This window comes from Tamandua tetradactyla, chromosome 11 (genome assembly GCF_023851605.1).
Source record: "Tamandua tetradactyla isolate mTamTet1 chromosome 11, mTamTet1.pri, whole genome shotgun sequence".
Lineage (NCBI taxonomy): Eukaryota > Metazoa > Chordata > Mammalia > Pilosa > Myrmecophagidae > Tamandua > Tamandua tetradactyla.
In genome coordinates, this window is record NC_135337.1 from 54,912,331 (window position 1) to 54,939,785 (window position 27,455).

Below are 27,455 nucleotides of genomic sequence, written 5' to 3' on the forward strand. Positions count from 1 at the left end.
ATACGCATTCCAAAGCACAGAACTATTGAAGCTCACTGGGGAGTGGGTTCCAAAAATCTGAAGTTGATTCTGATGCTTATGGGGTTGAGAACTATTGACCTAAGAACTACTGAACTAAGAATAGTTTACCTTTTGCTCTGTGTTATCAGTGGTGAGATGAAAATATTTACCTAATAGAATGTAGTTTTCTCATTCATTGTAAGCAGTTAGTCCAGCAACAATAAATATCTGTGTACTTCAAAATTGATTTTATTACTCCACTACTCATTTATCACATAATCAAAGACTTCTTTCTATATATTGTTTCCTTTCCAGACCTAGACTTGGTTTTCATTTCCCGCCTAACCTTCAACCACCTCTACTGATTGTGTTGTTCCTGGGGGTCACAAGTCTGTTAAAATCCTTTGGACCTAGTCCTTGCAGATTGCAATGCTACTTTTATTGCCTCCCCCCCTTTTTAACTTAAACAAGTTAAGTTATAAAATATAATAAATTATAAAATATAATGTTATAAAATAAAAATGAAAAGCTGTATTCTTACAGCTAATCTTGATAATTTTTTTTTTCATCCTCAAATCCAGTCCCACTCCTTCCATTTTCTGGAAGTGATTTTACCTTTGTATTCATTTGCTGGATTAAGGCCTTCTAATAAGGGTATCCTTTTTTCCTCCTTTCACCTCATGAAGGTATATATTTTTATCTTTTTTCTGATATATTTTTTTTCCTACAACTCTGGTTGTTTTTCTTTCTTGAAATTTCACCCTTTGCTTCTTTCTACCTGGCAGCTGGTTGTTGGAGTTTCCTAAGGCCCGCTTCCTTGGCACTCTTCTATATCTTTTGGGCATTTTCCTCTAAACCCAGAGTTTCACTAACCGTCAATACGGCAAGATACCCAAATTTATGTATCCAACTCAGACTTCCTGTACGTATTCTAAAGGCATCTTAAACTCATTATATCCAAACCAAATTCACAGTTTTCCTCCTGGATCTAGCTATCTTCCAGTCATCTCTTTCTTGTGAATAGTAGCACTCACTGTACTAGAAAACTAGAGACCCTTCTTGATAACTTCTTAATCCCCTATCACTAACCTAGGCAAATCTACCATTATGTCTTCTCTTAAAAATTAGCTACCTGGTTGGTCTCTGTACATATTTCACTCCTGCCCAGTTGAAGCCCGAAGGTATTGTTTTCTTTCCAGAATAAGAGTTCTTTCTATTTAACACCCTTTTCAGTGGGTTTAGCATAAAGTCCAAAATTTTGAAACACTTCTTAAAATAGTCATCACAAAAAGTCTTTTCTTTATTCACATTCTCTTTGACCTATTTCATTATTCCTCCTTTAAAGTTTCACTATTGCAATACCTATAGCCTGACAAACAAGTTATCAAAGTTTGTGTTTGATACCTCCTTGTTTTCCTTTACTCAAGTATCTTCTTTCCATCGTCCTGGTGTTGTAAACTTGACTATCAAGTATTTGTCTTTGCTGATAACAGTTCAAGGTGTGAACTAACACTGTTGATCTCCAATTACTCTTGACTATTTTAATAAAACCGTCCGAAGTTCAGTGGAGCAGTTAGCATGGAACAGAATGTAAATAAAAGAAAACTTACTGTACTATCTCTGAAAGATTCTTAACTTATGCTTAATTCTTTCACCTTGTTGCACAATAATTACTCTGCTTTTGAATTTGGGGGTTATTTCTATTTTTGTTTTTCTTTTTAAATAAAAGCATTAAGGATAATTGCAGTAAACAATCTTAATGTGTTGTAATTGTTTATTCTTTTGAATTACTTCCTTAGTATTAATTCTCGAGTTGAATTAATTGTTCAAAGTGTAGAACCATAGAATTTTGAAGTTAGTGTCTTAGTTCTTTCATTGAAGTGTATTTTATATTCAATTAAAAAATTATTTTATTTTTCTCTTTCCATTGTTAAAACCCTAATTCAGGCTCTCACTATAAATCTCTTTTGATGCCTGTCCTTTTTTGCTCAGCTTTTTACACTTTATTAATGAGACAAGTTTAAAAATATTTTTATTATAACACTTGCTAGAAACTTTCAGAGGTTCTCAGTTACTTGTTTCATCTAAATTTTGTGTTTTAAAGCCTTCTCAAGAAAACACAAATTCTTTAAATGGGACCAGAATTGTGGTGGTTTCTATCTTTTTTTCACTGAAGAAATAGTTATCAGAATCTGTGCTAGGTGCTAGGGGTATTTGGGTGAGCAAAACAGACATGTAGAGAGTCAAAGATTAATGAAGTCCTTTTTGAAAAGGTGGTTTTTAAGCTATGAAGTGAAAAATGGGTTACTTAAGTAAGAAGTTGATAAAACATTCTAAGCAGAGGCAAACAGCTTAAAAGGCACTGAAAGTTGCAAAGTTATAGATGAACTAAAAGAAAACATGTGTATGGGACCTAGTTAGCTCCAAAAATAATACTTAAAAAATAGTCATAGCCCTTGTAAATCAAGGAAAAGAGTTCATATTCTAAATATAGTTAGAAATAGCTGAAAGATTTTTTTTAACAAGGGAGTGAAACAGTCTTACTTCCTTTAAAAACTACCCTTGCTATTTTGTGGAGAAAGAATTGCAAGTTGAAAACAGTAGAAGCACAAAAGCCAGTTTTACAGTATTACCTGAAGACCTTTAAATGAGTAGATTGAAGGGAACATACACAGACTATGCCAGTGATTCCTCTAACTGACTTCTGTTATTCAGTGGAAACAGTATAATCAAGTTTTTTTATAATACAGGTATAATGCAGGAAAAAAGGGTGTTATATCAGTGTGAGTGTTCAGAAAGTTAAATTTATTAAATTATTTTAAGGGGAAAGTTACAGTCTATTATTTTTTGTGGCCTTGTTATGAAAAGATTGTGGAGTAAGTATCTTTTTTTGAATATTTTTATTAATAAAACAACATACAAACACAAACATTTTTAATATACAATATTCCATACATGGTATTCAATCAGTGGCTCACAGTATCACCTAGTTGTGTATTCATTGCCATGATCATTTTTTTGAACATTTGCGTCACTCTGGAAAAGAAGTAAAACAGAAAAAGCTGTACATACCATACTCCTTACCCTTCCCTCTCATTGACCACTAATATTTCCATCTACCCAATTTGTTTTTACCTTTGTTATTTTTTTAATCTAATTTTTACTCATCTGTCCATACCCTAGTTAAAAGAAGAATCAGACACAAGGTTTTCACAATCACACAGTCACATTGTAAAAGCTATATCATTATACAATCATCTTCAAGAAACGAAGCTATTGGAACACACCTTTATGGTTCAAATACTTCCCTCCAGCCACTCCAATATACCATAAACTCTAAAAAAGGGGATATTGATATAATGCATAAGAATAACCTCCAGGATAACCTCTCGACTCTGTTTGAAATCTCTCAGCCACTGAAACTTTATTTTGTCTCATTTCTCTCTGGCCTCTTTTGGTCAAGGTTTTTTCAATCCCTTGATGCTGAACTCCTGTCTCATCCTGGGATTTTTATCCCATGTTACCAGGGAGGTTTACAACCCTGGGAATAATGTCCCATGAAGAGAGGAAGGGCAGTGAGTTCACTTGCTGTGTCAGCTTAGAGGCCGCATCTGAGTAACAAAAGAGGTTCTCTGGGGGTCTCTTAGGCCTAACTTTAAGTAGGCTTAACCTATCTTTTGCAGGAGAAAGTTTCATAGGGGTGATCCTCAAGATCGAGAGCTTGGCCTATTGATTTGGTTGTCCCCACTGCTTGCTAGAATAGTGATCTGTTTTTTAATGGCCATAACTGGTGAATTCCTAAATATTTTCTAATTGCTGTTTACTTATAAAGTTAATGTTTTGTTGGTTTACGAAGTCTTAAGTCTGAGAACCACTAGCCTTCACTGCTAGTACTGTTCTGGAATATGTGAGGCAGTTACTGTGTTACCCTTAGCTACATAACTCTGTTTTTTTTAAATGGGGTAATTTTTCAAAATTTCTTACCTAACTCCATCTAAAACTAACTCATTTTCTTTTATCAGTTTTCCTTTTAAGCCAGTATGGTAGCTGTATCAGCCATACTGTAGATAATTGTCACATCAAAGAGTAATGGTTTGCAGATCTTGTCTACTTTTCATTACAGTATTTTTTTTTAATTTGAAAATTTGTTACTTTAGAGAACCTTAGTGATATTTAACTATGTAGTTGAAATAATCCCATTAAAACCAATATGGAAGACCTTTTTTGTATCGTCCTTATATTTACCTGTCAGAAGATTTTTGGCAAGGAATCTCAATTAATAAAAGGTGAAATTTGATTCTTGGTTCTCTCTGAGCCCTATCCTCCAAAGAATTATGGTAAAATGTAAAGGGAATTCTTCTAAAATAGATTTGAGTGCTGTTTGCACTTGTATGTTCTGTGAATTGCCTGAGTTAATGTTGCCCATTTGCGGAATCAAGAAGAGCTAGAAGTATAGCCCTGGGGCTTTTCTAGGCTAAGATATTTAACATGGAGACTCTGTAACTATTTTTTTAATATGCTTCTTTAAAGACTTAATTTATTGAATGGATAGGCAACTGTCTTTGATAAGATTTCTTTTTCTCTTTAGAAATTATTTAGACATGTTTTTAGTTATTTAAGTGAATACAATAATTTGTAGTAACTGAATTACAGTTAATAATTCATGTCCCTTTTTTTAGGATATGGTGGTGGTTTTAATGAAAGAGAAAATGTTGAATATATAGAAAGAGAAGAATCTGATGGTGAATATGATGAGGTAAGCTATATATTAACCTGCAAGATTAAATGCAAGTTGGAAAAACATTAGAAAATATTATAAAGGCAAAGGAAAAGTTTTTAATTTAACATTTTTAGGTGTAATTTGAGTCTTTCAGAGCATTTTACCATTTTGCAGGCAATCATTATAATTTACTTAAATGTGTACAGATAATTTTGTTGGAAACAGTATTACTTTTGTACTTTTTCAGCTGACGGAAATGTATAACTTTTTCTCTAGTTTGGACGTAAAAAGAAAAAGTATAGAGGGAAGGCAGTTGGTCCTGCATCTATTTTAAAAGAAGTTGAAGATAAAGAATCAGAGGGAGAAGAAGAGGATGAGGATGAAGATCTTTCTAAATATAAATTAGATGAGGTAAATGTGCTTTTCTTATCCTTTTCCCCCCTTTGTCTTGTTTGAATTATGATATAATATATGAATGCTTCTTTTGAGAGGTGGGGGGGGGTACATGGTCTGGAAATTGAACCCCTGTCACCTGCATGCAAGGCAAGCAATCTACCATTGAATCACCCGTGCAGCCTTATGTGAATGCTTTTGATCACCTTTGGCCCTTTGTGAAGATATGCTCTCATATATATTCATTCACTCTCAAAATCTTTGAGATCTCACTTTGTGCTAAGCACTATTCTGGTTCTAGAGGTAACAGTGGTGATTGAAACAGAGCCTCCTTTCTCTTATGGAATTTAACTTTTAGAAAGAGAAAGACATAAATGAGCAAGATACTTTAGATGGCAATAAATGTTATGAAGCCACATCATGTAATAACATAATTAGAAGAGCTTCTTTGGTTTCAGTGGGTTTGGAATTTCTTAAGAGGTGAAATTTGAACCTAGATTTAAGTGGTAGAAAGAATCTGCTATAAGAGTTGATCAGAGCATGGTCAAGCAGAGAATAGCAGACTTAGGTTTCTTAAATCGAGGGCAAGCCAGCAATATTCAAGAAAACATACATAGTCCAGTGGGATTAGATCAGTGGTGAGAATGACATGAGAGGGGCAGCAACCACCAACCACATAACAGGTCTAGGATGTTCTTTGGGGCCAGAGCAGAAGGTAGGATTTGTAGATCCAGATTAAGAGCGCTTTGAGGTCTGATTGTAAGAGGCCCTTGAATGCAATTAAGCATATCAGTATGGAATGCTATAAAAGTTTTAGATACAAGCAGGGTGATCTGTGTTTCAAGGTGGTTACTGGTGGCAGTATGTTAAGGAGAGATTGGAGAGGCAAGGTGAAGAAATTTGCAGTTAGGGAGACAATCTAGAGGTTACTGTAAAATAGAGAAAAATGGAACCAAGATCTGAACCCTTAAGGCTAAGGGAAATGGTTTCAGGAACTTTGAAGGGGGTAGAAGTCAAGATTCTTGACAACTTGTTTGATAGTACTGTGTGGAAAAAATGAGATGAGTGCAACTTCTAAGTTTACTTTGAAGTGTTGGAAACAGTCATCAGTTCTGTTTAATTGAGAGGAGGAGTGTAGTAGGTGTATTTCTGGATCAAAGATGAGTTTGATGAGGTGTTGGTGATAAATCCATATGGAGATGTCTAGTATGCAGAACTGTTCATCCTTTTTAGTAGGTGGTTCTTAATATCCAACTGACTTTAACTTTTTGTCAGGATGAGGATGAAGATGATGCTGATCTCTCAAAATATAATCTTGATGCCAGTGAGGAAGAAGATAGTAATAAAAAGAAATCCAATAGACAAAGTCGCTCAAAGTCTCGATCTTCACACTCACGATCTTCATCACGCTCATCCTCCCCCTCAAGTTCAAGGTCTAGGTCCAGGTAAACGGGTACAGGTCAAGGGTAACACCAGTCAAAATGTCAGTATCTAACTTCTTTATTTATAAATTCTGTTTTTCTTGATTGAATAAGCTTTCCTTTTTATTTAAAAAATTTCGCTTAAATCACCTTTTAAAAGATATTTTTTTCATCTTAGTACCACGTAGTTATTGTCCATTGTTTGCGAAAATGCAAAATTTTTTACATGAAATCTCCATAGCTCATTTTAGAACCATGCCTTTTATTAAAATAGACATTAAAATTCAAATAAATCAGGGCAGGCCATGGTGACTCAGCAGGCAGAGTTCTTGCCTGCCATGCCAGAAGCTGGGGTTCAATTCCCAGTGCCTGCCTATGCAAAAAAAAAAAAATTTTTTTAAGTAAATCATTACATGCACTGATAATTAGTCATCTAAATATATAGATTACATTTAGAAATTTTTGCTAAATAAAGTGAGGATTTTATATTTATATTGATTTATATTTTCATTGATAATGAACAAGACTATTATAGAAATTGTCTAAGCATTAAGTCTTTGTTTGCCACAAAGTATTTTAATGATTTTTCTTTGTATTAGTATTCTCAGTTAGGCAACAAATTCTGCCGTATTATTTCTGATAGCTTAATGCTTATTATTTTGAGATGTCCGGGAATAAATTAAATATAGGACTCAATTGGCATTGTATATAAATGTTTTTTTGTAAATTTTAATGGATATTTCCTCATTTTTGTAGTCAACATTAAAAATAAAAAATTTTAGGTGGGAAAAATGAGTGCCTTAAATAAACAGTGTTCTCTTGAAACCTTTTACACATTTAAATAATACTAAGGGCAGTGAATTTTTATGGTATTTTTGAATGAAATCTTATCTGACTATTCAATAGATAATTGTTGAGTGCAATAAAGCCTGAAAGCATTTTTAAAGTGATTTATAAAGTTAGAATTTTTAATATTAAAATGTAATGATCTTTTCAGCAGGTTATTTTAAGGGACAGATTAAAGGCTTGGATTAGATTAATAAATGAATTTAATTTCATCTGTGATATTTAGAATTCAGATGAACTATATCTTCCCTGTGCCATAGTTTTCAGTGATATGTTTACCTAAAACAATAACAGGACTTTTTATATATTTTCCTTTTAATTCCTTAAGTTTTTTTTGTTTTTCTTTTTGTTTTGCATGGACAGGCTCTGGGAATCAAACCCGGGCCTTCAGCACAGCAGGCAAGAATTCTGCCACTGAGCCACCATTGCCCACCATTAATTCCCCAAGTTTTAAGACAAACATATGTGTCAGACTATATATATGGCAATATATAAAACTTCTTAGTAGTTAGAAACTGAGGAAATGATAGGAGTTATTAAGGGAAATTGAAATGATATTCCATTGAAATTAAATATTAATTGCAATACTCAGTTATCCTTGATACATAGGTCCTGGGACCTAAAAAGTGTTGATGCCAAGTGCTTTCATATTTTTGCAATTTTGAATGATATTTAGAGTAATTTAATCAAGCTGGGAAGGTGATAGTTGATTGTTTTTAGAAATTACCTTAAGTTCTGGCATAATGAGTAAAACTTCAAATTGTATACTTTCTATGAAAATGAATTCTAATGAATATCTTTCTTTCAGTGTTCACATCACAAAGCTCAGTTAAGTGGCATGGGCAAAAAAATCCTTCCATGTTGTTCCAGGTCCCGTTCAAGAAGTTCTTCCAGTTCGCAGTCAAGATCTCGTTCCAGTTCCAGAGAACGTTCGAGATCTCGTGGGTCGAAATCAAGGTGAATGAGGTAGCATCTCTCTGTAAAGCAGAGAGAAAAAAATATTAAAAGACTGCAGATGGCGTTGCTTTTTTTTTTTCTTATTTTGCTTGTACTTGTCAGTTTTATTTTAGCATTAGATAACTAATGCACTTGCCTTGCTTAATTTTCTCACCATGAAATGTTCCATTGCCAGTGTGTGCCAAGACATTCCCATGATTGAATTAAGGTGGCTATTTTGTTATGCAGTGTTTGTTAGTTTGGTGCAAAGATGTGATGGAGTGGTTGGATAGAGCTAGGCCTTATCCCCAAATCTCCAGTGTTACATTTGCAATATGTCAAATCAAACCAGACATGCAAATAAAAATAAAATGTCTAGTCCATTAATAAAATTTGGGACATTTTCCTTTGCCAGGCAGTTTCAGTATTTACAGAAACAACTTTTCCATTTATATCAGATAAAGTTTGTAGGGAGAGCTATATACATATTTTCATTTTTCTGTACTTTTTCACAGAATATTATAAACATATTGGATAGAGCAGACACCCTCTTTAATCCCACAAACGAATCAAGAAGTATGGTTGGTTGGTATTAAATAAGCATTTTTGTTCCCATTCAATTTGCACTTTGTCAAACCTAAGTAAAAGAAAATATAATTTATACAGAAGAAGATGAAGCACTTGTTTCTATTCACTGATTTTTTTTGAACTTAGAATATGCTGCCTTTGCTTTTAAGTTTTTTTTATTTTTTTTGCATGGGCAGGCAGTGGAAACCGAACCCAGGTCTCTGGCATGGCAGGCAAAGATTCTGCCACTGAGCCACCGTTGCACTGCCCTTAAGTTTATTTTTGATCCACTAAAGATTTCTAACAAATAAGAAAACCATTAAAATTCTACCTGTTTGGACATTTATTCTGAAGGGTAATGGCTCTTGGTAAAAATAATCATTTACTGGCTTATTGTAGCCAAATTAGTAGAATTAAAAGGAATTAATCTCCTTTACATTAAGGAGAAAAGAACGATATATACACTTGTATTAAGCCACTACAAAATAGAAAGCAGATGACGATTGTTTTGTTTTTGTTTTCATATTGTACTATCAATGCTCTGGTCCTTTTATTTTAGTACTTAGGTAAGGATCCTAAAGCTCTAGTATTCCCTTTGGGAAGCATTGTAATTAAAATTTAGAGAAAAGCCTTCGTATTCTTCCCAAACATTTTTTCATTGCTTATACTTTCCAAAGAATTCTCCTTTTGGGCTTTCTGATTTTATCTTAAGCCCAAAGGTGAATTTTTTGGGAAGTTTGAGCTAAATTCCTTCAACTTAAATATATAAATGAAGAAGAAAAGTTTTACATTTAAATATTTGCACATTTACTTCTATCTGAAACATGTGAATGTCAACACTTCATACTTCATAAATAGTGACCCTTCATAAAAATACTATAAATATAAATCAAATTTTAAAGTTATTCATTTTATTTTTCTTTGAATATTTTGCAGTCTAAAAGTTACTGTTTTTTCTCTTTCCCCTGTCCCCTAGCTCTGCTTTTTCTATAACAACTTAAGTAATGAGTTAAGTTTATTATTTTCCTCAGGAAATTTAATTTTTCCTCAGGAATTTGTATATTTTGTACATATTTTTTTCCTCAGATGGAAAGGTGTATTTTGTATACATAAAGTTGTTGGTTTTGCTATTTATGTGTAATTTAAAATGAAAAGCCTTAAATTTAAGAAAATTTAAAATTGTTTTAATACGTTAAGTTGGTTTTCCTTGATTAGCAGTTGTCTTAGAATTCTAAAAAGATGAAATTAATGTAATTGAACTTAAATAGAATGTTTTCATGGTTGAACCAGAAGTCTTCTGTTGATAAGCAGTAAGTATTCCTTCTTATAAAATTTCCATAGTGGTTATAAATCCTGTTTGAATAATTTTGGAGCTGTCTGTTAACTAAACAGTCGGGCTCATTTCTTCATTTAATGAAATATTTGATTTGTTTCTCAATCAATGAAGATCCAGCTCCAGGTCCCACAGGGGCTCTTCTTCCCCACGAAAAAGATCTTATTCAAGTTCATCATCTTCTCCTGAGAGGAACAGAAAGAGAAGTCGTTCTAGATCTTCTTCATCTGGTGATCGCAAAAAAAGACGAACAAGATCACGGTCACCCGAAAGGTTTGGGTTTCTGTAGAAATAAGAATGGGTGTTCTTAAGTGTGCTTAGTACATTAAACATCTTAGTTAGGGTTGGACATTTATTATCTCCTGTGTTTCAACTTTAAATTATACTTTTTAACTTTATGCTTCAGAAAAACAGATTATTCTTTATCCTGTGTTCTTTGATCAGGTTGATTAGAACTTGTAGATCAAACCAGACTCTTTTGCTATGTGATGATCTTAATGTTTAACTCTTTATATATATTTATTATAGCCAACTCTCGGTTATTTCTGTCTTTTAAGATTTCAATTCAGAAGCTGTATGTTGAAATAATTTAGAGGTTGATTTTTATATGTATAAATTTATGCTGTTGATTTTAATTAAATGTTAGAAAACAGGACTTCTAGGACATCTGTTAAATAACTATTCCCAGTCATTGCGAATCTGTCCTCATTTAAATATGTGCTAATGCATTTCCACAACAAATCATTTTTTAATGCCCTTTAGCTATAAAGAAATTATTCCTTATATCCAATACATTTTTCATCTTGCCGTCCAACTCCATTTTTTTTACCAAGTTACCTTTTATATTGACATTTTAAAAATTGATGAATACAGTAGTCATCTGTCAATGTCTAATTATATAGTCATATTAATGGCTTGATGTGTAATATTTACAAATTTTTTATTTCTGTTTGGTTGTGAAAATAGGGGTTAGGTTAAAGTCTGATTATTGCTGGATTCAGTGATAGGGTTACCTTTTTTGTATAGAATGAATAGTTTTGCTTCTCCTTCCCATTCATTTTGAAGCTTCGATATTAGGGGTACACAAAACTAGTTTTGATTTTGTGCATTTATTCAATTGTAAAGAAATAACTCTGTGCTTGAGTTAACTTCATTCTATTGCTTTCTTACCACGTCTGCAAATTTTTATCTTAGCCACATATAATCCCCCTAGTTTGTTGTCATCTAAACTTAATGAACATGTTCTCTATTCCATAAGCCAGGTGATTGGTGAAAATACTAAACAACCCTGAGCCCAGGGCCAACCCCTACGGAACACCACTACTTAACCCAGGTTGATATTGACTTATTCATATTAGCTGCATGAATATAATCCTATAACTAGTTTGTACAGTCATCTTGTGTGATCTAGATTTTCACAACTTATTTATGAATAGATTACTCATACACAAAAGCCTTGCTGTATCGTTTTACATAGAGACTTATCACACTGTCACATTTCCATCACCAAGTTTATATGACTTTGTGGTACCTTATCTGTAATGTCATACATTTTTGCAAGGCTTTACTTCATTACCTCAAATAATTGAGAGGTGGCTATATTTTGATATAAGATATTTTTAAAATACAGAGAATTTTAAATTATGATTATACTATTACTGGGCTCACATCCAAAGTCTTAACACCAGATAATTTTATTTGTATGAGTTTGTACCTTAGTTTTTGATTATTCCCTTTGCCAGCATCAAGGTGTTTTGTTTTTATATTTTCAGTTTTATGGTTAAATGCTGAAATGCCGCTCCAGCTTACTAGTTTGCTTGCTTTCTTCATTATGTCTTACAGGCACCACAGGTCATCTTCCGGATCATCTCATTCTGGTTCCCGTTCAAGTTCAAAAAAGAAATAATGTATTAAAACTTACATCTCAGAATATTCAGTACAGTGCATGAAGCATATTTTTTAAGAAGTTGGTGTCTTATTTGGTCAGAAGTGCTAAATCTACTAGTAGAGGTGCATGCCTTTCATTGCTTTTCAAAAACAATACAACTGTGTTTATTTGTGAAATTAAAAGTAAATAGCATTTTAAGCCATAATGTCCCAAAATAGATGCTACGTTTCACATTCGTTATTTAAGAACATTTATTTCCTTTATGTAAAACCATCTCCACCATAACAAAGTACTTTATTTTCTAATTTGAACTCTGTTTTTTATTCCAAAATATGTCTTTTTGACATGAACTTTGGGTATGGAGGGAAGGACTATGGTAAAGTGGTTGGGAACAAGCTGTTGATGTTAACCTGGAAAAAGAAGTCAACCTGTTTAGATTAGTCTATGTCAAAGTGACTCTCGTATCAGAAAAAGTTAAACTAAGCTGCAAAACAGCCAACTGAAATTGCATTATTTTGAAAGTCCCTATGTTTAGGGTGCCTTAGAATCACTGACTTAGTCAATTTTACTTTTTGCACCACCATATTTAATGTAAGGAAAAAAAAATCTTGTGAATTACAGAAGAAGATATTACTCATTTATCTTCTCTAAAATGGGGCTGAAAGAAAACTTAATCTAACAGTTTGCCTCTTGATATGGTTAGCTGCTAAGAAAAACATCTTTGAAATGTTTGGTTATCATATTTTGAAAAGCTTTGTGTAATACTCTTCAAAAATCTGGTTATCAGATATGAGAGGTTAGAAAAGGCTAAATAAACCATTGTTGTTAATGAGAAGCAAATTAAAGAGAGCTTCTGAAGTATATTTTTCTTGGGATGAAATGCCAATCCAAGACATTGTGAATTTAAGTGAACATTTGCCTTGATATATTTAACTTTGAACATTTTGCATAAAATTTTCTCCTTAAGTGCAAATGAACGCTTATTTCTACATGATGTTGAAATCATTGCTGTCTCATTCACTTGAAATTACTTATGGCTTAAAATGCTTTTGGAATTTGTTTTATTTACCAAAATTAAAATCTAGTCACTTGAGCTCCATTTTGTCTTCTGGTTTAAAAATAAAAAGGTTTCTCTTAACAGTATCTTCAGTGACGATGCAAGGTAAGTATATTAAGGGAAATCATCACTTGTGCTTTGGGGCTTTTTTGTCATGGCGTATGGATTTTTTTGTTTTTTTTCCTTTACCTTAACATTAATATCTGCTGCAATTTAAAAATGAAAACATTTTAGAATATTTGGTAGATAGACCAAACAAAATTATATTTGTTTTTAATTTTAAAATGTGTGTTTTTCTCTGATCTAAAGGTAAAAACAAAATATCTTATGTAGAAATATTTTGATAATATTTTTACAACGATCTTCCCCATGTTTTTTTACGTCTTATTTTCTTTGCTACATTTATTGTAGGTTGCACAAGAACTTTTACTCTCTTTTAATTGTGCCTCAGACTTCTTGAAAGTCCACCTTCTAAATAGCCCAGATCAGATGATCTTCTAGATTTTATATGTTACCATTTGTTTATTCTTGTTCTTTCTGTATTTAAAATTTTGGCTGTACTAAGCAAATGCAAGGTTATAAATTTAGCTAATAGTAGTTTACAGACAATTCGAATGATTATGATTTCATTTGGTTTAAACTGTACTAGTTCATTTCATAAGGAAATGATGCTGTAGACAAATGTAAATAAAGCCTGTGAGTCAAGCATCAGTGGTGTTTGTTAGAAATAAACTAGAGATTTTTAAGCTCTGATCTAATGTTCATTTTTTAGCTAATCAATTTTGCTGTTGCTTTTACTAGTGTATTTTAAACTCTTTATATTCACTCAAGCTTTATCTAATCTCATTTTATTTTTGTATGTGATTTTTAGCATAAGACACTCAAAGCCCTGATCACCAGTCTTAGATACTAAAATTTTTAATTGTAAATTTTTAATGGAAAGCACCAGAATTAGTTGTATTTCCTATCACAACTTTACATACCTTATTCCATGGAGTAAAACAGTGCTTTTATGTGTTTGTTTGTTTTTTACATGGGCAGGCATCCGGAATCGAACCCGGGTCTCTGGCATGGCAGGCAAGAGCTCTGCCACTGTGCCAATGTTGCCTGCCCAAAACAGTGTTTTATCGTGTGCTTCCTGAATTACTCTTAAACTGTCACTGTATAAAGCACTCTAACTGTCCTTTTAACTGCTAAAATTTGCTTAATCTTGGACTTGGAATAATTTCCTCTGAACAGTATTGAATAGTATCTGGTAATAAGTATCAAGTTCAGAGCAAGCTCTAAACACAAGACCAGCTCTGGCAAAGTATGAAGATAAAGTAGGTGTTTGTTTCCCGTCTCTCCTTCCTGTTCTATGGCATCCATAGCCAGTGTTGTAGATGTTGGGAAGAAGGTGAGGAATTTCTCCACTCTACCTCCTATTTTTACAAGTATGCTAGATGCTTTTTAAATAGAAAATGCATAGCATTTCTGACTTCTGATTTCCCCAGTTTTCTGATGAGAGATATGGGTTCAGGTATATCCCGTTTCATTAAAAGGTAGGGTTAAAGATTGTGTGATCATTTCTAGCTCTTAATTAGAGATATGCATCTCTTTCATTTGAACACTCATAGCCCATTGTAAGGTTATTAATTGGCCTAATTTCAATATCGTTGTATCTCAGGTAATAGGAAGGCCATAGAAAAGGGAGAAACATGGGAGAACAGCTAGTTGGTGTTGTGGTAATGATTAAATTAAATGTGTGTGTTTGTTTTTTTTCCTAATATTTAGGGAACTTGTGGGTTTATAGAACAATCCTATATAAAATGCAGGGTTCCCAAATCCTGTTCCACCACCAACACCTTGCACCAATGTGGAACATTCATTGCAGTTGTTGATAGCACTTTTTTATAATTGTACTATTTTTTTAACAGTAATTTCATTTGCTGCAATTGATAAAAGATTATTAAAATAATACTATTGTCCATAGTATACATTAGGTTTATATGTTTTACTTGTCCCTCCCTATTGGATTAGTATTGTACATTTGTTAAAATTCACAAAAGAGCTTTCTTATGCTTATACTATTAACTATAGTCCTTTGTCTATAATAGGGTTCATTGTGTTGTAAAATCCTGTGGTTTATCCTTCAGTTTTTATTCTAGTAATGTAGACATCCTAAAATTTCCTCCTTCAATCACGTTCACCTGTACAGTTCAGTGCTAACAACACTCATAATGAAGTGCTACCATCACCTACCTCCATCTGTTTCCAAGCCTTTACCAGTAGTATGTATAGAAATTCTCTACAAGTCGAGCATCAAATCTCCATTCCCTAAGCCCATTCTATTTCCTGGTAACCTGTGTTCTAGAGTCTAACTCTAGGGCAAAGTTTAAGGAACCCAAAATAGTTACGATAGTAACATCAGAAATCACAGATCAAAGATCACATATAATTGTGAAAAAATTGAAAATATTGTGAGAATCATCAAAGTGTGACATAGACATGGAGTGAGCACATGGCACCGGTAGAATTGCTCAATGTAGGGTCAGTAAGTCTCTCTGACATGCAATAAAACGAAACACAATAAGATGAAATGAAGTATGCCTGTAGTTCCTATACATTGCTATTTACCAAAATAAAAGCTAATGGCTGGGTGGTGTGACAGTGGCTCAGTGACAGAATTCTCCCCTCCCATGCCGGAGACCTGGGTTCGATTCCCAGTGCTGCCCATGCAAAATGAAAAAAAGCTAATGGGAAAAGATTCACCATAGTCATGTAAATTATTACATACTTGAATGAATGAATGAAATACGTCTAAGGAGATTTTGAGGAATGCTATGTATCTTGATTTAAAGGAAATATGAAGAACTGGTTATGATGTGGAAAATGTAAAGGACCGTTCTTCAGCCGCAGACTAGTGGGGATTGCTCTTGTAAAATACTTTGGGCAGAGACGGTGCCTGATAAGATGGCAAGTATCACATCTTCCTTAATGATGAGGGAAAACTGAGAAATTGAGTAGTTTTAAGGACGAACTTACAGGTATTCTATTTGCCAAGATGCTGAAGATTTTATTGTATTTAGGAAACCAAAAGTACTCTTGTGGGAAATATTGGAGGAAGAGAAGGAACCTTGTGGTAATAGTCAGAATTAAAGTGGACCACCTTGATGCTGATGTGTTAAAGATCTTATATTAAACTTAGAACAAAGAGAGTTTGGTGCTTAACCAAAAATGAAACACCTGCAGCTTAATTTCAGTGAGGTCATCACAAAATCTCAGTACTTCAAACCTGAGAAACTTAAGAACTGAATGTAATATGAAGTGCTTTAGTTGGTGTGTAGAGTTGACAATTATATTTGATTCCTTTATATTTTCTTCCCATTCTCAATATATTCTTCTGAAGTCACAGTGCCTGGTTTGAGTTTTTACTTGATGTCAACTGGATGACCCTGAGCATGTATAAACATACCTGAGTTTTCACACCTATGTAGTGAATATTAATACTAGGGTCTGTCTCATGGGGTAATAGGAATTGTTTCATAAATGCCTTTAATAGTGTCACAGGATAACTACACATCAAATGTTGGTTACTTTTGCTCTCTACCCATGTCTTCAAATATTTCGTATATGCTAATTCTCTGATGCTTGTTTCCCACTTTGCAGAACACCAGATCACATCTTAACTGCCTCCTGTGTTTTTCCCTTTAAATGTGAAATAAGCAGTTTCATCAAATTTTCCTTAAACCCTCTGTCTACTAAAACCAGTATTTCACACTGACCAGCATTATCAGGAACTTGGAAGTCCTCTAAGATTTCTCGTTTGCTTTCCCACTCCATACCTAATCTTTTTACCTACATTGATAGTTTTCCCTCTTTAACCATCAGGCCCACAGTGCTTCATCAATACTGCCGCTGCTTTTTATAGGCTAGGATACAGTGACTTAATTGATGTTCATCTGTGATCTTGTCTTGCATACAGTAGGTTTTCAGTAGTATTTGCTATATGAATTTGTTGCACTGGGCATTGACCATTCCTCACACTGATGGCAGAATGGTCTTACTAGCAATTCCTGTGTTGTTTCTTCTCATGTCTCAGTGTCTTCTCATGGCTTTCAGGTTTAAACTAAAGTCCTTATAAAAAGCTTTGTGATTTTTTTCAGGGCTCATTCTCCCAACTCCAGCATACTTGGGTATAATATCCTAATATACTAACAGTGTTAGATGTACTAAATTGCTTAGGTAATTTCATCTTCGTCCATACAGATTTCCTATGCCTGAAATGCCCTAACATGCTGTTACCATCCCTTTTTTCCAGCTCGTTCTTCAGGACAATTCAGAACATTAAGGTGACATTCTTGATTTTTAGGAGTTTCCACAGGAGCTAGGTGAACTTCTTATAAGAACTTATCTATTTCGCCAGTGTCCCCAGCCCTTAGCGCAGTTACTGTCATAGCAGGCACTCAGTATTTGACAAGCAAGTCAGTTATTCTCTGTTTCTGTTTTAATTTTTCCTTATTTACGTATCTATTTATTTTGGCATGGGCAGGCTCTGGGAATTGAACCCGGTTGTCCAGCATGGCAAGTAAGAATTCTGCCACTGAGCCACCATTGCACCACCCTCTTAAGTTTCTTCAGAGGTTTGGGCCCCACCCCACCTCCCACCTCCCAGCATTATTAGTGCACTTTGTACTATTAAAATAAGTGGTCTTTACTGAAGATTATTTTATTTCCAAAGGGTTTTCTTTTTTAATTCTGAAGTTATCTTTACCAGATAGACTATTATAGGAATTAGCCATTAAACCTAAGTGTCAAGAGAAAACATTTTTTACCTATTGCTTAAAAAAGTTAAGACCATTTCTTCGTAAACTAAAAAAGGCATGAAGTCAGTCCGTGTATGCTGTGAAGTATAGAATCTCTAGAAGTTCATCTGTTCATAGTCCATCTATTATATGCCAACAAGTGTTTTATTGCAACTACTGAGATAGGATCGGAACAGATCAGCCTCGATAACATGCATTTTGCTATTTGTAAGTTGTATTTGTATTACTAAGGAAATGGGGCATCAGAGAGTATTAGACTGGAAGTTAGATAGGTGGTCAACTATTGCTTTCGTGCTTCTGTACAAAAATTAGTGTAAGCTGTGAGTTGGTAAGTTGAGTTCTTCCAGAGTGCATGACCCCATGCCATAAGTACAGTGGGATATATCATATGCAAAATAAACAACAAATTAAAAACAGTTTTTCTCATTCTGAACTAGAAGCTAATAGAATTCAAAGTAAAGTCTGGTGAATAACAGTCTCATTGTATTGAACCTGCCAAAAATGTTACTTTCTCAGAGATTACTTCCCCACATCAGATTTCTGATTGGAGAAAATAAATTATAATTTGAGTAATATTACCATTCAGGCTTAAAAGTGATTGTAATTTGCCACTAATGGATGTCATCAGAGAATATTAAATAATTGCATGTTGGTAAGTAGTGTGATTGGGATTTCAAGATTGCGTTGTTCTGAATCAAACTTCATCTCCTTATTATTGTTATTGATCTGTTATTGATCTGTTAGAATCACAGAAAAGGTCAGAAAGTATTTAATTCATTCCCTACTCATCGGTAATTCTCAGGCTACATACCTTAGTGTAGCAGAATTTGTGGCATTAAAACCATATGATACAAGAGTGCCAAGAAAAGATGGGGATATTTCATTTGTAATTGTTATGTTTTAGTGTTTTCCCCAACTTAATAGTAATGGAAGTGATTGCTTTAAGTACAGGCTTCTCATAAAGCATTCCATATCATTTGGTCTGGGCCAAGTACCTTACCACCTACATGTTGAGGCAAAAGATGAGATACAACATGTTTGAACTGTGAGTTTGGTCATTTGTAAAATAGCCAACTTACATTTTTCCACATTTGAAAGAGTCTTAACCATCTGTCAGGAAAAAAAAAAATAGTATTTATAGTTTAATTTGGATGCCAAAGAAAATCTTCTAAAACTCCTAAGATGTGTATAGCACGATAATAAACGTTAATTTTAGGCACCACTGTATCATTCGGTGTCATTGGTCATTGCTTTTTTTTTTTTTTTTTTTTTTTTTTTTTTTTTTTTAAAGGAAAGACAGAGAGAAGGAAGGAAGGATAGAAGGAAGGAAGAGAGGAAGAAAGGGAAACATCTTTTAAACATTTTCTTGTTTTATTGTATTTTGTTTCTCCGTTTTCGTTACATGGGCTGGGGCCGGGAATCGAACCGAGGTCCTCCGGCATAGCAGGCAAGCACTTTGCCCGCTGAGCCACCGCGGCCCGCCCTGGTCATTGCTTTTTGATTAAATTTTCTGGACTGCTTGAGTCAGTAAAAGCTCTTCATTTTTGTAAAATCCTTTATTTTTTTTCCTCAGAAAGTTAGCAGCAGCCTTTTTTTAAATTTGGTAATTGATAGTATCTGGGTAATCAAATGTTGGATGTATCAATATTAGGACAGAAAAATAATTCATTCTATTAATAGATGTATATTGAGTCCTTACTACATAATAAAGTGGACTCGGTAATGATTAGATGGTGAAACAGCAAGCTGTTCTAGTGGGTCAAGGAAAACATTACAAAATAAAAAGTGTTATGTGATGAGAAGTCCGAAGGACCGAAAATTATTCTTGGCAGCAGAATTCTTAAAAGATCAGAATCAGAAGAGCTTAATCTATATGGCTAAAACCAATACTTGTACTAATTTAAGGTAGATTTTGATTAAAGTCAGCCATATTTTGGAGAAGCAATGTTGAAAGATGGCAGAGTAAGAAGATCCAGGAATCAGTCCTTCCACCAAACTATTTACTGGTAGGAACTGTCTGAATCAACTACTTGGAAAGTCCAGAGTACAGTGTTAACACTCGACAACATTCAGGGAGGATCAGGAGGAAGAAGCTGGTGTGCAGTTAATACCAGTGAGTGAGTTTCATTCTCCCTATGGTAACTACTCCCCTATGCCCCACCTCGTGATAAGCAGCACTGGGAGCTGCTGGTTGGCTTCTGGTAAAGCTTGTTGGTGCCAGGGCAGGACATAAAGACCAGATCCTCCGAAAACTGGAGGTGTGAGACCTAATGATTAATGACTGCTTTTGATTAGCTACTTCAGGTTATTAGCTCCTTGCTCTGTGAGCAGACGTTGTTCCAACCCCTCGAGCAAAGGCCACAAAGGAATTTAAGACCCTAACCATCCTCAAAACTATGAAGAACAGTTAAAGGGTTTGCATTAACTGTGCAAGTTAATCAAGAAAACTGCTTTAAAGGCCATAGTGCCCAATTCCCTTCCTGGCACCACCCCACCCCTTCCACAATGCAGAATGGAGCTAATTTGTGTTCCTGTTTGGGCCCCTGTGTGTACACTGAGGTGCGTGTACGTTAGTGCCTATATATTTGATGGAAGTCTGAGGAGCTGAGCTGGGAAACTTGTCTCAGGCTGGCTCTCTGAGTTGCAGGCAGCTAAGACAGTAGGACAAGTAATTTAGAAATGTCTTCAGGCAAAGGACTATGCAGTAAAACACAGCGCCCCTGAAAGGAAGAAAGCCTAAAGGGGGACATAGGGGAATTCAAACTACTGTAAGCAAGAATTTTTAAGGTGTTGGCAGGAAATAAAACAGGCTTCACACAGATCAGGTAAGACAAGAGACTGCACTTCCTATTTCCCTATGGCTGCTTTTCTTGGTAGTGTTAAAATACTAGAGAAGGCCCCCAGAAAAAGTCAGTTTGGAAAGGTGCATTTTGCTTTGGTTTAATTAGCTCCTAGCATTCAAGAAAATCTCATACCACTAGCTGGTGACATCAGCTTAAGAACAGCTAAGGGACTAAATCCTATCCTTAACATTAAAATAGAATGTACAGTGTGCAACAGAAGATCACATGACAAACAGAAAAGGATGGCCCACCAAAGGAACATCAAAATCCCCAAACCATTACTGAAAAGGGCCAGACATTGAATTGACTGGATTAAGACTTCAGAAAAATGACCCTCAATCTACTCAAGGAGATAAGGGGGAAAATACGGAGAAAGAGGAAAAGAAATCTGAACAATTTGGAAACTCAAACTTTAATAAGGAACCAAACAAATACACAATAACAAAAGTTTCCTAGAGGGTTTCAACAGCAGATTGTAGGTGATAGAAGGCAGAATCAGTGATCTCAAAGACAAGACAATTGATATTCAGGCCCAGGAGCAGAAATAAAGAGCAAATAGAGCCTATAAGACCATGGGACATCAACTGTACCAATATATGTATCATGGGAATCCCAGAAGGAGAAGAAAGGGTATAGAAGAATATTCTAAGATAAAGTGTTGAAACAAAACAATTGCTAGTCAAGAATTTTGTATCCGGCAAAATTTTCTTTAAAAAATTAGGACGATATTGATATTCCCAGTTAAAAGCTGAGGGTGTTCAATACCATTAGCACTGCCCTACAAGCAATGATTGGTATAGGTTTATGATATTTTAACCCCGTAGTAATCACAAATATATTGAGAAAGAAATGAGAAGGGTCTCTAATAAATATGAAAATAGATTAATGGGAGAATTGAGGGTCAAGAAAGGAATAAGACAGACAAAAGGAGAATAGGCAAAAGAAAGTTCTGCATATCAGAAAGTCACTTTAAATGTAAGTGGAGTGAACTCCAGTTGAAAGGCAGAGATTGGCAGAATGCATTAAAAAGTAAGACCCAACTGTTTATGAGACCTTGAATTCAGAGACATAAATAGATTGAAAGTGCACACGTGTAAAAAAATGCATATACCAGGCAAGTAGCAGACAAGAGAGCTGGGGAACTTAACAGAAAAAAGAGAGTGAAAAAAAAAGTTACAAAGGGAAAAGAAGGTTATTTTATAGTGTTAGCAGGGTCAGTTCAGCAAAGACACAATTATAAATATTCATGCACCTAATAGCAGAACCCTAAAATGTATGAAACAAATATTGACAGACTTGAAGCAAGAAATAGGCAGTTCTACATTAACAGTAGTATACTTCAATATGCCATTTGCCTTAGTAGAATATGTAGGCAGATCAATAAGGAAATACAATGATACTCTAAACCAACTATACCTATCATTCATGTATAGAACACTTCACCCAATAGAAGCCCAATATTCATTCTTCACAAGTGCACATAGATCATTCTCCAGGATAGACCATACGTTAGGTCACAAAACAAATCTCAATAAATTCAAACAATACTGAAATCACACTATGTATTGAAGCTAGGAAAAAATAGAGGAAGAAATGGAAAATTCGCAAACGTGGGCATTAAACAGTACTAACACCTGGGTCAAAGAAGAAATCACAGGTTAACTAGGATATATCTTGAAACTAATGAAAATGAAAGCAACACACCAAAACATAGGATGCACACAAAGGCAATGCTAAAAAGGAATTTTATAGCTCTAAATGCTTACATTAAAAAGGAGCTAACTTAGGAGATCTAACATCAAAACTGGGAGATCTAGAAAAAGAGCACACTAAACCCAAAACAAGAAATAAAGATTTGAGTGGAGACAAAAGAAATTGAAAATCTAAAACAGCGATAGTGTCAACAATAAAAGTTGGATCCTTGAAAAGATCAATAAAATCGACAACCTTTGAATAGACAATGAGAAAGAACCCAACTAAAATCCAATAAAGGGGTGGGAGTGGAGGACATTACTACCTGTCCCACAGAAATAAAAAGGACTACAAATGGATATTATGAAAACCATACATCAACAAATAACCTAGATGAAATGGGCAAATTCCTAGAAACACAAACTACTGATTCAAGAAAAAAACATTTTTGAATCAAAAATCCCAACAAAGAAAAGCCCAGGCCAGATGGCTTCACAGGGGAACTTTACCAAACATTCTTAGAAGAATTAACACCAATTCTGCTCGTACTTTCCCAAAACTTTGAAGAGAAGGAAACACTTCTTAACTCATTCTATCAGGCCAGGCCAACATAGAGTTACATGGTGGTTATGGACTGGGTTTGGGCACAAGGAACCTAGGTTGCTAGAATTGTGTATATTTTAATCTGGATGGTGGTAATGATTGTGTGTACATATGAAAAAAATCACTGATCTAAGCAAGATTTTTTTCAGTTCACTATATGAATGTTGTACTCCAAAACAAAATAGTACCCATCTAGAAATATACAAATAATCTAATGGAATAGAAAGAAAATAAACTCTGAGCCAATACTTTTTAAACTTTTTTTCGGGATAATTTTAGATCAGCAGAAAAGTTACAAGGATAATACAGTATCCCGCATACCCCTCATCCAGTTTCCACATTGTTAGTTTGTTACCATGATTTGTTTGTAAAAACCAAGAAACCTATGTTTACACATTACTGCTCAATTAAACTCCAAATTTTATTTGAAATTCGCCAGTTTTTCCATTAATGTCCATTTTCTATTCCAGGATCCTATCCAGGGGGCCACAAATAATTATTTTTCATGTCTCCTCATTCTCTTCTGGTCTGTGATAGAGTCTCAGACTTTCCCCTACCCCCACAATTTTTGCAATCTTTAGAATTATTGGCCACATACTTCTCCAAACTAGTTTGTCTGTGTTTCTCCCAATGATACTGTTACAGGTTTTTGGAAGGAATACCACAGAAGTGAGGTGCCCTTCTAATTACACCATACCAGGGGATACCTAATGTCCACATGCCATTACTGGTGATGTTAACTTTCATCATATGGTTAAGGTCCTGTTTGCCAGCTTTCTCTACCTTAAAGTTACTCTTTTTCCCTTTCTGTATATTCTTTGGAAATAAGTCATTATATCAAGCTCATCCCCAGTGGTGGAAGGGGTATCTACATAAATTATGTGCAGTTGCTCTTCTTTCCCGCTTTTCAATCATTTACATCAGTATGGACTTATATATATTTATTTTATGCTTTTGGATATAATATAATATTGTTTATTTTGTTGCACAAATTGTTACAGCTTTGGCCATTGGGAGTCCTTTGTGTCCCTCTGACATGTCCCCATCCTTTTCTTTTTTAAGCACTTCATCATTTGGTACCACAAGATGCTCTAGGATCATATAGTATTTTTCTTGCTCCAGCTGTTTCTCCAAGTAGTTTTGGTTTTGGTTTTGTTTACAAGAAAGTGGCATTTAAAAACAGATCTGGATGCCAGGCTATATACAAACTTAGCATGTGACAAAAATGGCATTTCAATTAAGAGAAAAACTATGGTTGACTTAATAAACGGTGTTAGCTATCCATGTGATAATCCACAAAAAATTTAACAATTTAGACCGCACCTCATAGGGCTAAAAAATAAAAAATCTATTTGGATTAAAGATATGAACATTAAAGCAAAATTATTCCAAAATATAACTTCAGTATGTAAATTAAGGAGAGACTTGACCTTAAATAGGAATCCCTCAAAACATGAAGGAAAAGATGGGGCATTTGTTTGAATAATTGTTTTATGTATGGTTACTAACATCATATACAAGAAGGTAAATAACAAGATAGGAAAAAATGTGAAACAGGTGATATCTCTATATGAAGAACTCCTACAAATAGCTAAAGATAATCCATTAGAAAATGTACAAATTCTTGAGTAATTAATAGAAGAGGAACTTAGTTCAAAAATAGATATGTAAAAATGTATTTAACTTCATCAATAGGGAAATCCAAATTAAAGTAATAATAAAATTCACCCATCCAACTGTAAATATTTTAAAGCAGCAATAATATTCAGGGACTCATAACATTGGAAATATCTTTGTATGGACACAGAGAAAAGTGTGAAAGAATATACCACACCCCACCCACTTATACTGTTTAATTTGGAAGTGAAGATAAAGAGGAGTGAAGAGATTATTAATATTTAAAAAATAGCACAAATGCTCTATAAACGTTGTTAGTTATAATGAACATATACTTTAAAATGATAAAAAATATCAAGGCAGTTTTAAAAACTTTTGCAATAGTTTAGGTCGAAAATGGTAGTGACCTGAATCTGGGTGGTGACTGTGGATATGTAGAAAGGTGAACGTACATGAGATAAATTTTGGAACTAGAAGCAATGCTACTGACTAATAGATTGGAAGACAGGGATGATGAAAAGGGAAGAGTCAAAGGTTAACCTTTGGATTTCTGGTTTGAGTAACTGCAAGGATGATGGGAAGATTCAGATTGAACCTGGATTGGGGAGGAAAATTTGAACTTCCATTTTGAATTTAAGGTACCTATGAGCTATCCATATGGGATGACAAAGAAGTCACCATATGATGATGGAGTTAAATGGAGAAGTATAGGCTGCAGATAAAAATTTGAAAATTATCAGCATCTTGTAACTCACTTCTTAGAATTTATCATGTACAAACAGTCCCACAAATGATGCATCAATATGTACATGTGTGTTATAGTACCACTATTTCTCATATCAAAAATTAAAAATAAGCCAAACATTCAGAAAGGATTAGTTTGATTATCTGTTTCAGAAAGGATTAGTTGGATTATCTGTGGTATTTAAAAAGAATGAAGAATTTCTATACAAACTGACCAGAAGAGATAATCACATGTTAAATACAAAAAGATAACTTGCAAGGGCACTATGTATTTTTTTCCCGTGATCTATATGTCTATCTTTATGCTAATACCATACTGCCCTCGCTCCTGCAGATAATTAAAAAAACAGATCAGATTAAGAAATTTAAAACACAACTATTTAAGTTCACTTGGAAAGCATCCAAAAGTACATAAAAATCAGAAAAGGGATTAATCTCAAATAACTTCAACTGAAAGGGGTAGGAATTAAGTGTAGCTTTTTGAAGTGAGATTGCTGACCAACCCTCATGACTATGGCTTTGGGAAACTAGTGATGAAAAAAACACAGGTTTACAGGCTGAAAGTGCCAGAGACTGGAGTTGGAGGCTGAAAAAGCCACTACAAATTTAAAGAGGAAGTCCTGGCAGTGAGAGAATCACAGAAAGAATGAAATAGGATTTCAGCCCAAATCCATGTCTGACAACGAAACTATGCATGAATAAAGGAGACCCCATAAGACCTGGCAAAAAAGCAAATAGAGTCCAGAAAGGAATCTTATTTCAAAAGGTAGAATTATGCAAGACTAGATTTATTTGATGATTTTCTTAACTCAGTGCTTTCTCCAACTATGTGCACTTTAAATGGCAGAAAGGAGAAGCTTTACAAGCTTGAAATGTCTTAGCACAGCCTAAAGCTGGCAGAGCAGGTAGAAATTAGAGGCGCACCCTTAGCACCAAGGAAAGTACAGAATGAGCTCCACTACCTACTGGCATGTATTATGCAAGCATAGGGGAAACTAATCTGTATTGAGCTATGCAAAAAAAAAAGCGTCAGGGAGAAGCCATGAGAATAGGACAGAGATAAAGAGATAGCTGCTCTATAATACAGGGAGATAATGTTGGCAATGTCAACCCAGGCAAGTTAACTGCCTAAAAGAAACAAAAATATCAATATTCCTCAGAAGAACGCAATGGAACCCAGAATCACAGCAATAAATTAACTACAAAGTTCAGTTTTTAGCCAGAAGATTATACTTATGTAGAGTAACAAAGAAAAGATAATCAACAGAAAAAGACTCGGTGTGTACCCATGTTTGATTTAGCAAAGACTTCAATGCAGCTCCTTTATTTTGTTTATAATTACATTAATTACATTGACTGATATTTGAATCTTAAATCCCTCTTTCATTCATGAGATAAATACTACTTAATCATGAAAACAGTACATAATTTTTTCTAGTTTTAACAAACTATACAAAATTTTCTTATTGGTCCATGTAAGTTGCCACCTACATGGCACATCTATTCTGAGGAGACAAGAAAGAATACAGACTATTCTCTGTTGTAGAAGCCACTAAGGTCAGCGTTATTTCTTCTGTTATTTGGGATTAATAAATCAGGAGTTCTGAATAAAGTTTAAACTTCATAGGTGTAGAATCATTTATGTTATGGTTTTGCATACTTAATGACTCGAACAGTGTCTGACAGTGTATCTGTTAAATAAATATTGAATGAATGAATGAATGAATGAAAAATACTGAAGTAGCATTTGACTCCATGGAGAAAGAATTGGCAGATGTCTTCCAACCATAATGCGGTAATCAAGGGCCTGATTATGTGAAACTAATTATTAATCTTATTTTTATATCAATGATTATTCTAAGACCTCTTAATAGAACTTCAGTAGAAGTAAATAGCAAAATCCATTCATCACTACTAACTAAATACTGATTTATGTTATGAATTAAAAAAATGTAAAACATCAGAGAGGTACAATTAAATAATTTGTAGA

At 34.2% G+C, this 27,455-nt stretch overlaps 1 protein-coding gene across 3 annotated transcripts in view; it reads left to right on the forward strand.

The window, feature by feature from the left end:
- The window catches only part of ZRANB2 (zinc finger RANBP2-type containing 2), an 18,178-nt gene extending 4,271 nt beyond the window's left edge, over positions 1 to 13,907 (forward strand). Inside the window, exons 5-11 of one of the 3 annotated variants that reach the window (XR_013159402.1) lie at positions 4,680 to 4,756; positions 4,997 to 5,131; positions 6,389 to 6,558; positions 8,251 to 8,337; positions 10,331 to 10,489; positions 11,479 to 11,549; positions 12,059 to 13,907. Coding sequence is in view for 2 of the 3 variants with exons in the window: in XM_077120623.1 (XP_076976738.1) it covers positions 4,680 to 4,756; positions 4,997 to 5,131; positions 6,389 to 6,558; positions 8,251 to 8,337; positions 10,331 to 10,489; positions 12,059 to 12,122 (692 nt within the window). In the remaining variant the exon portion in view is untranslated. Of the gene's footprint in view, positions 1 to 4,679; positions 4,757 to 4,996; positions 5,132 to 6,388; positions 6,559 to 8,250; positions 8,338 to 10,330; positions 10,490 to 11,474; positions 11,550 to 12,058 lie in introns of all 3 variants that reach the window. The other 2 variants (XM_077120624.1, XM_077120623.1) reach the window with 2 other exon arrangements.
- The last annotated feature ends 13,548 nt before the right edge of the window (positions 13,908 to 27,455 follow it).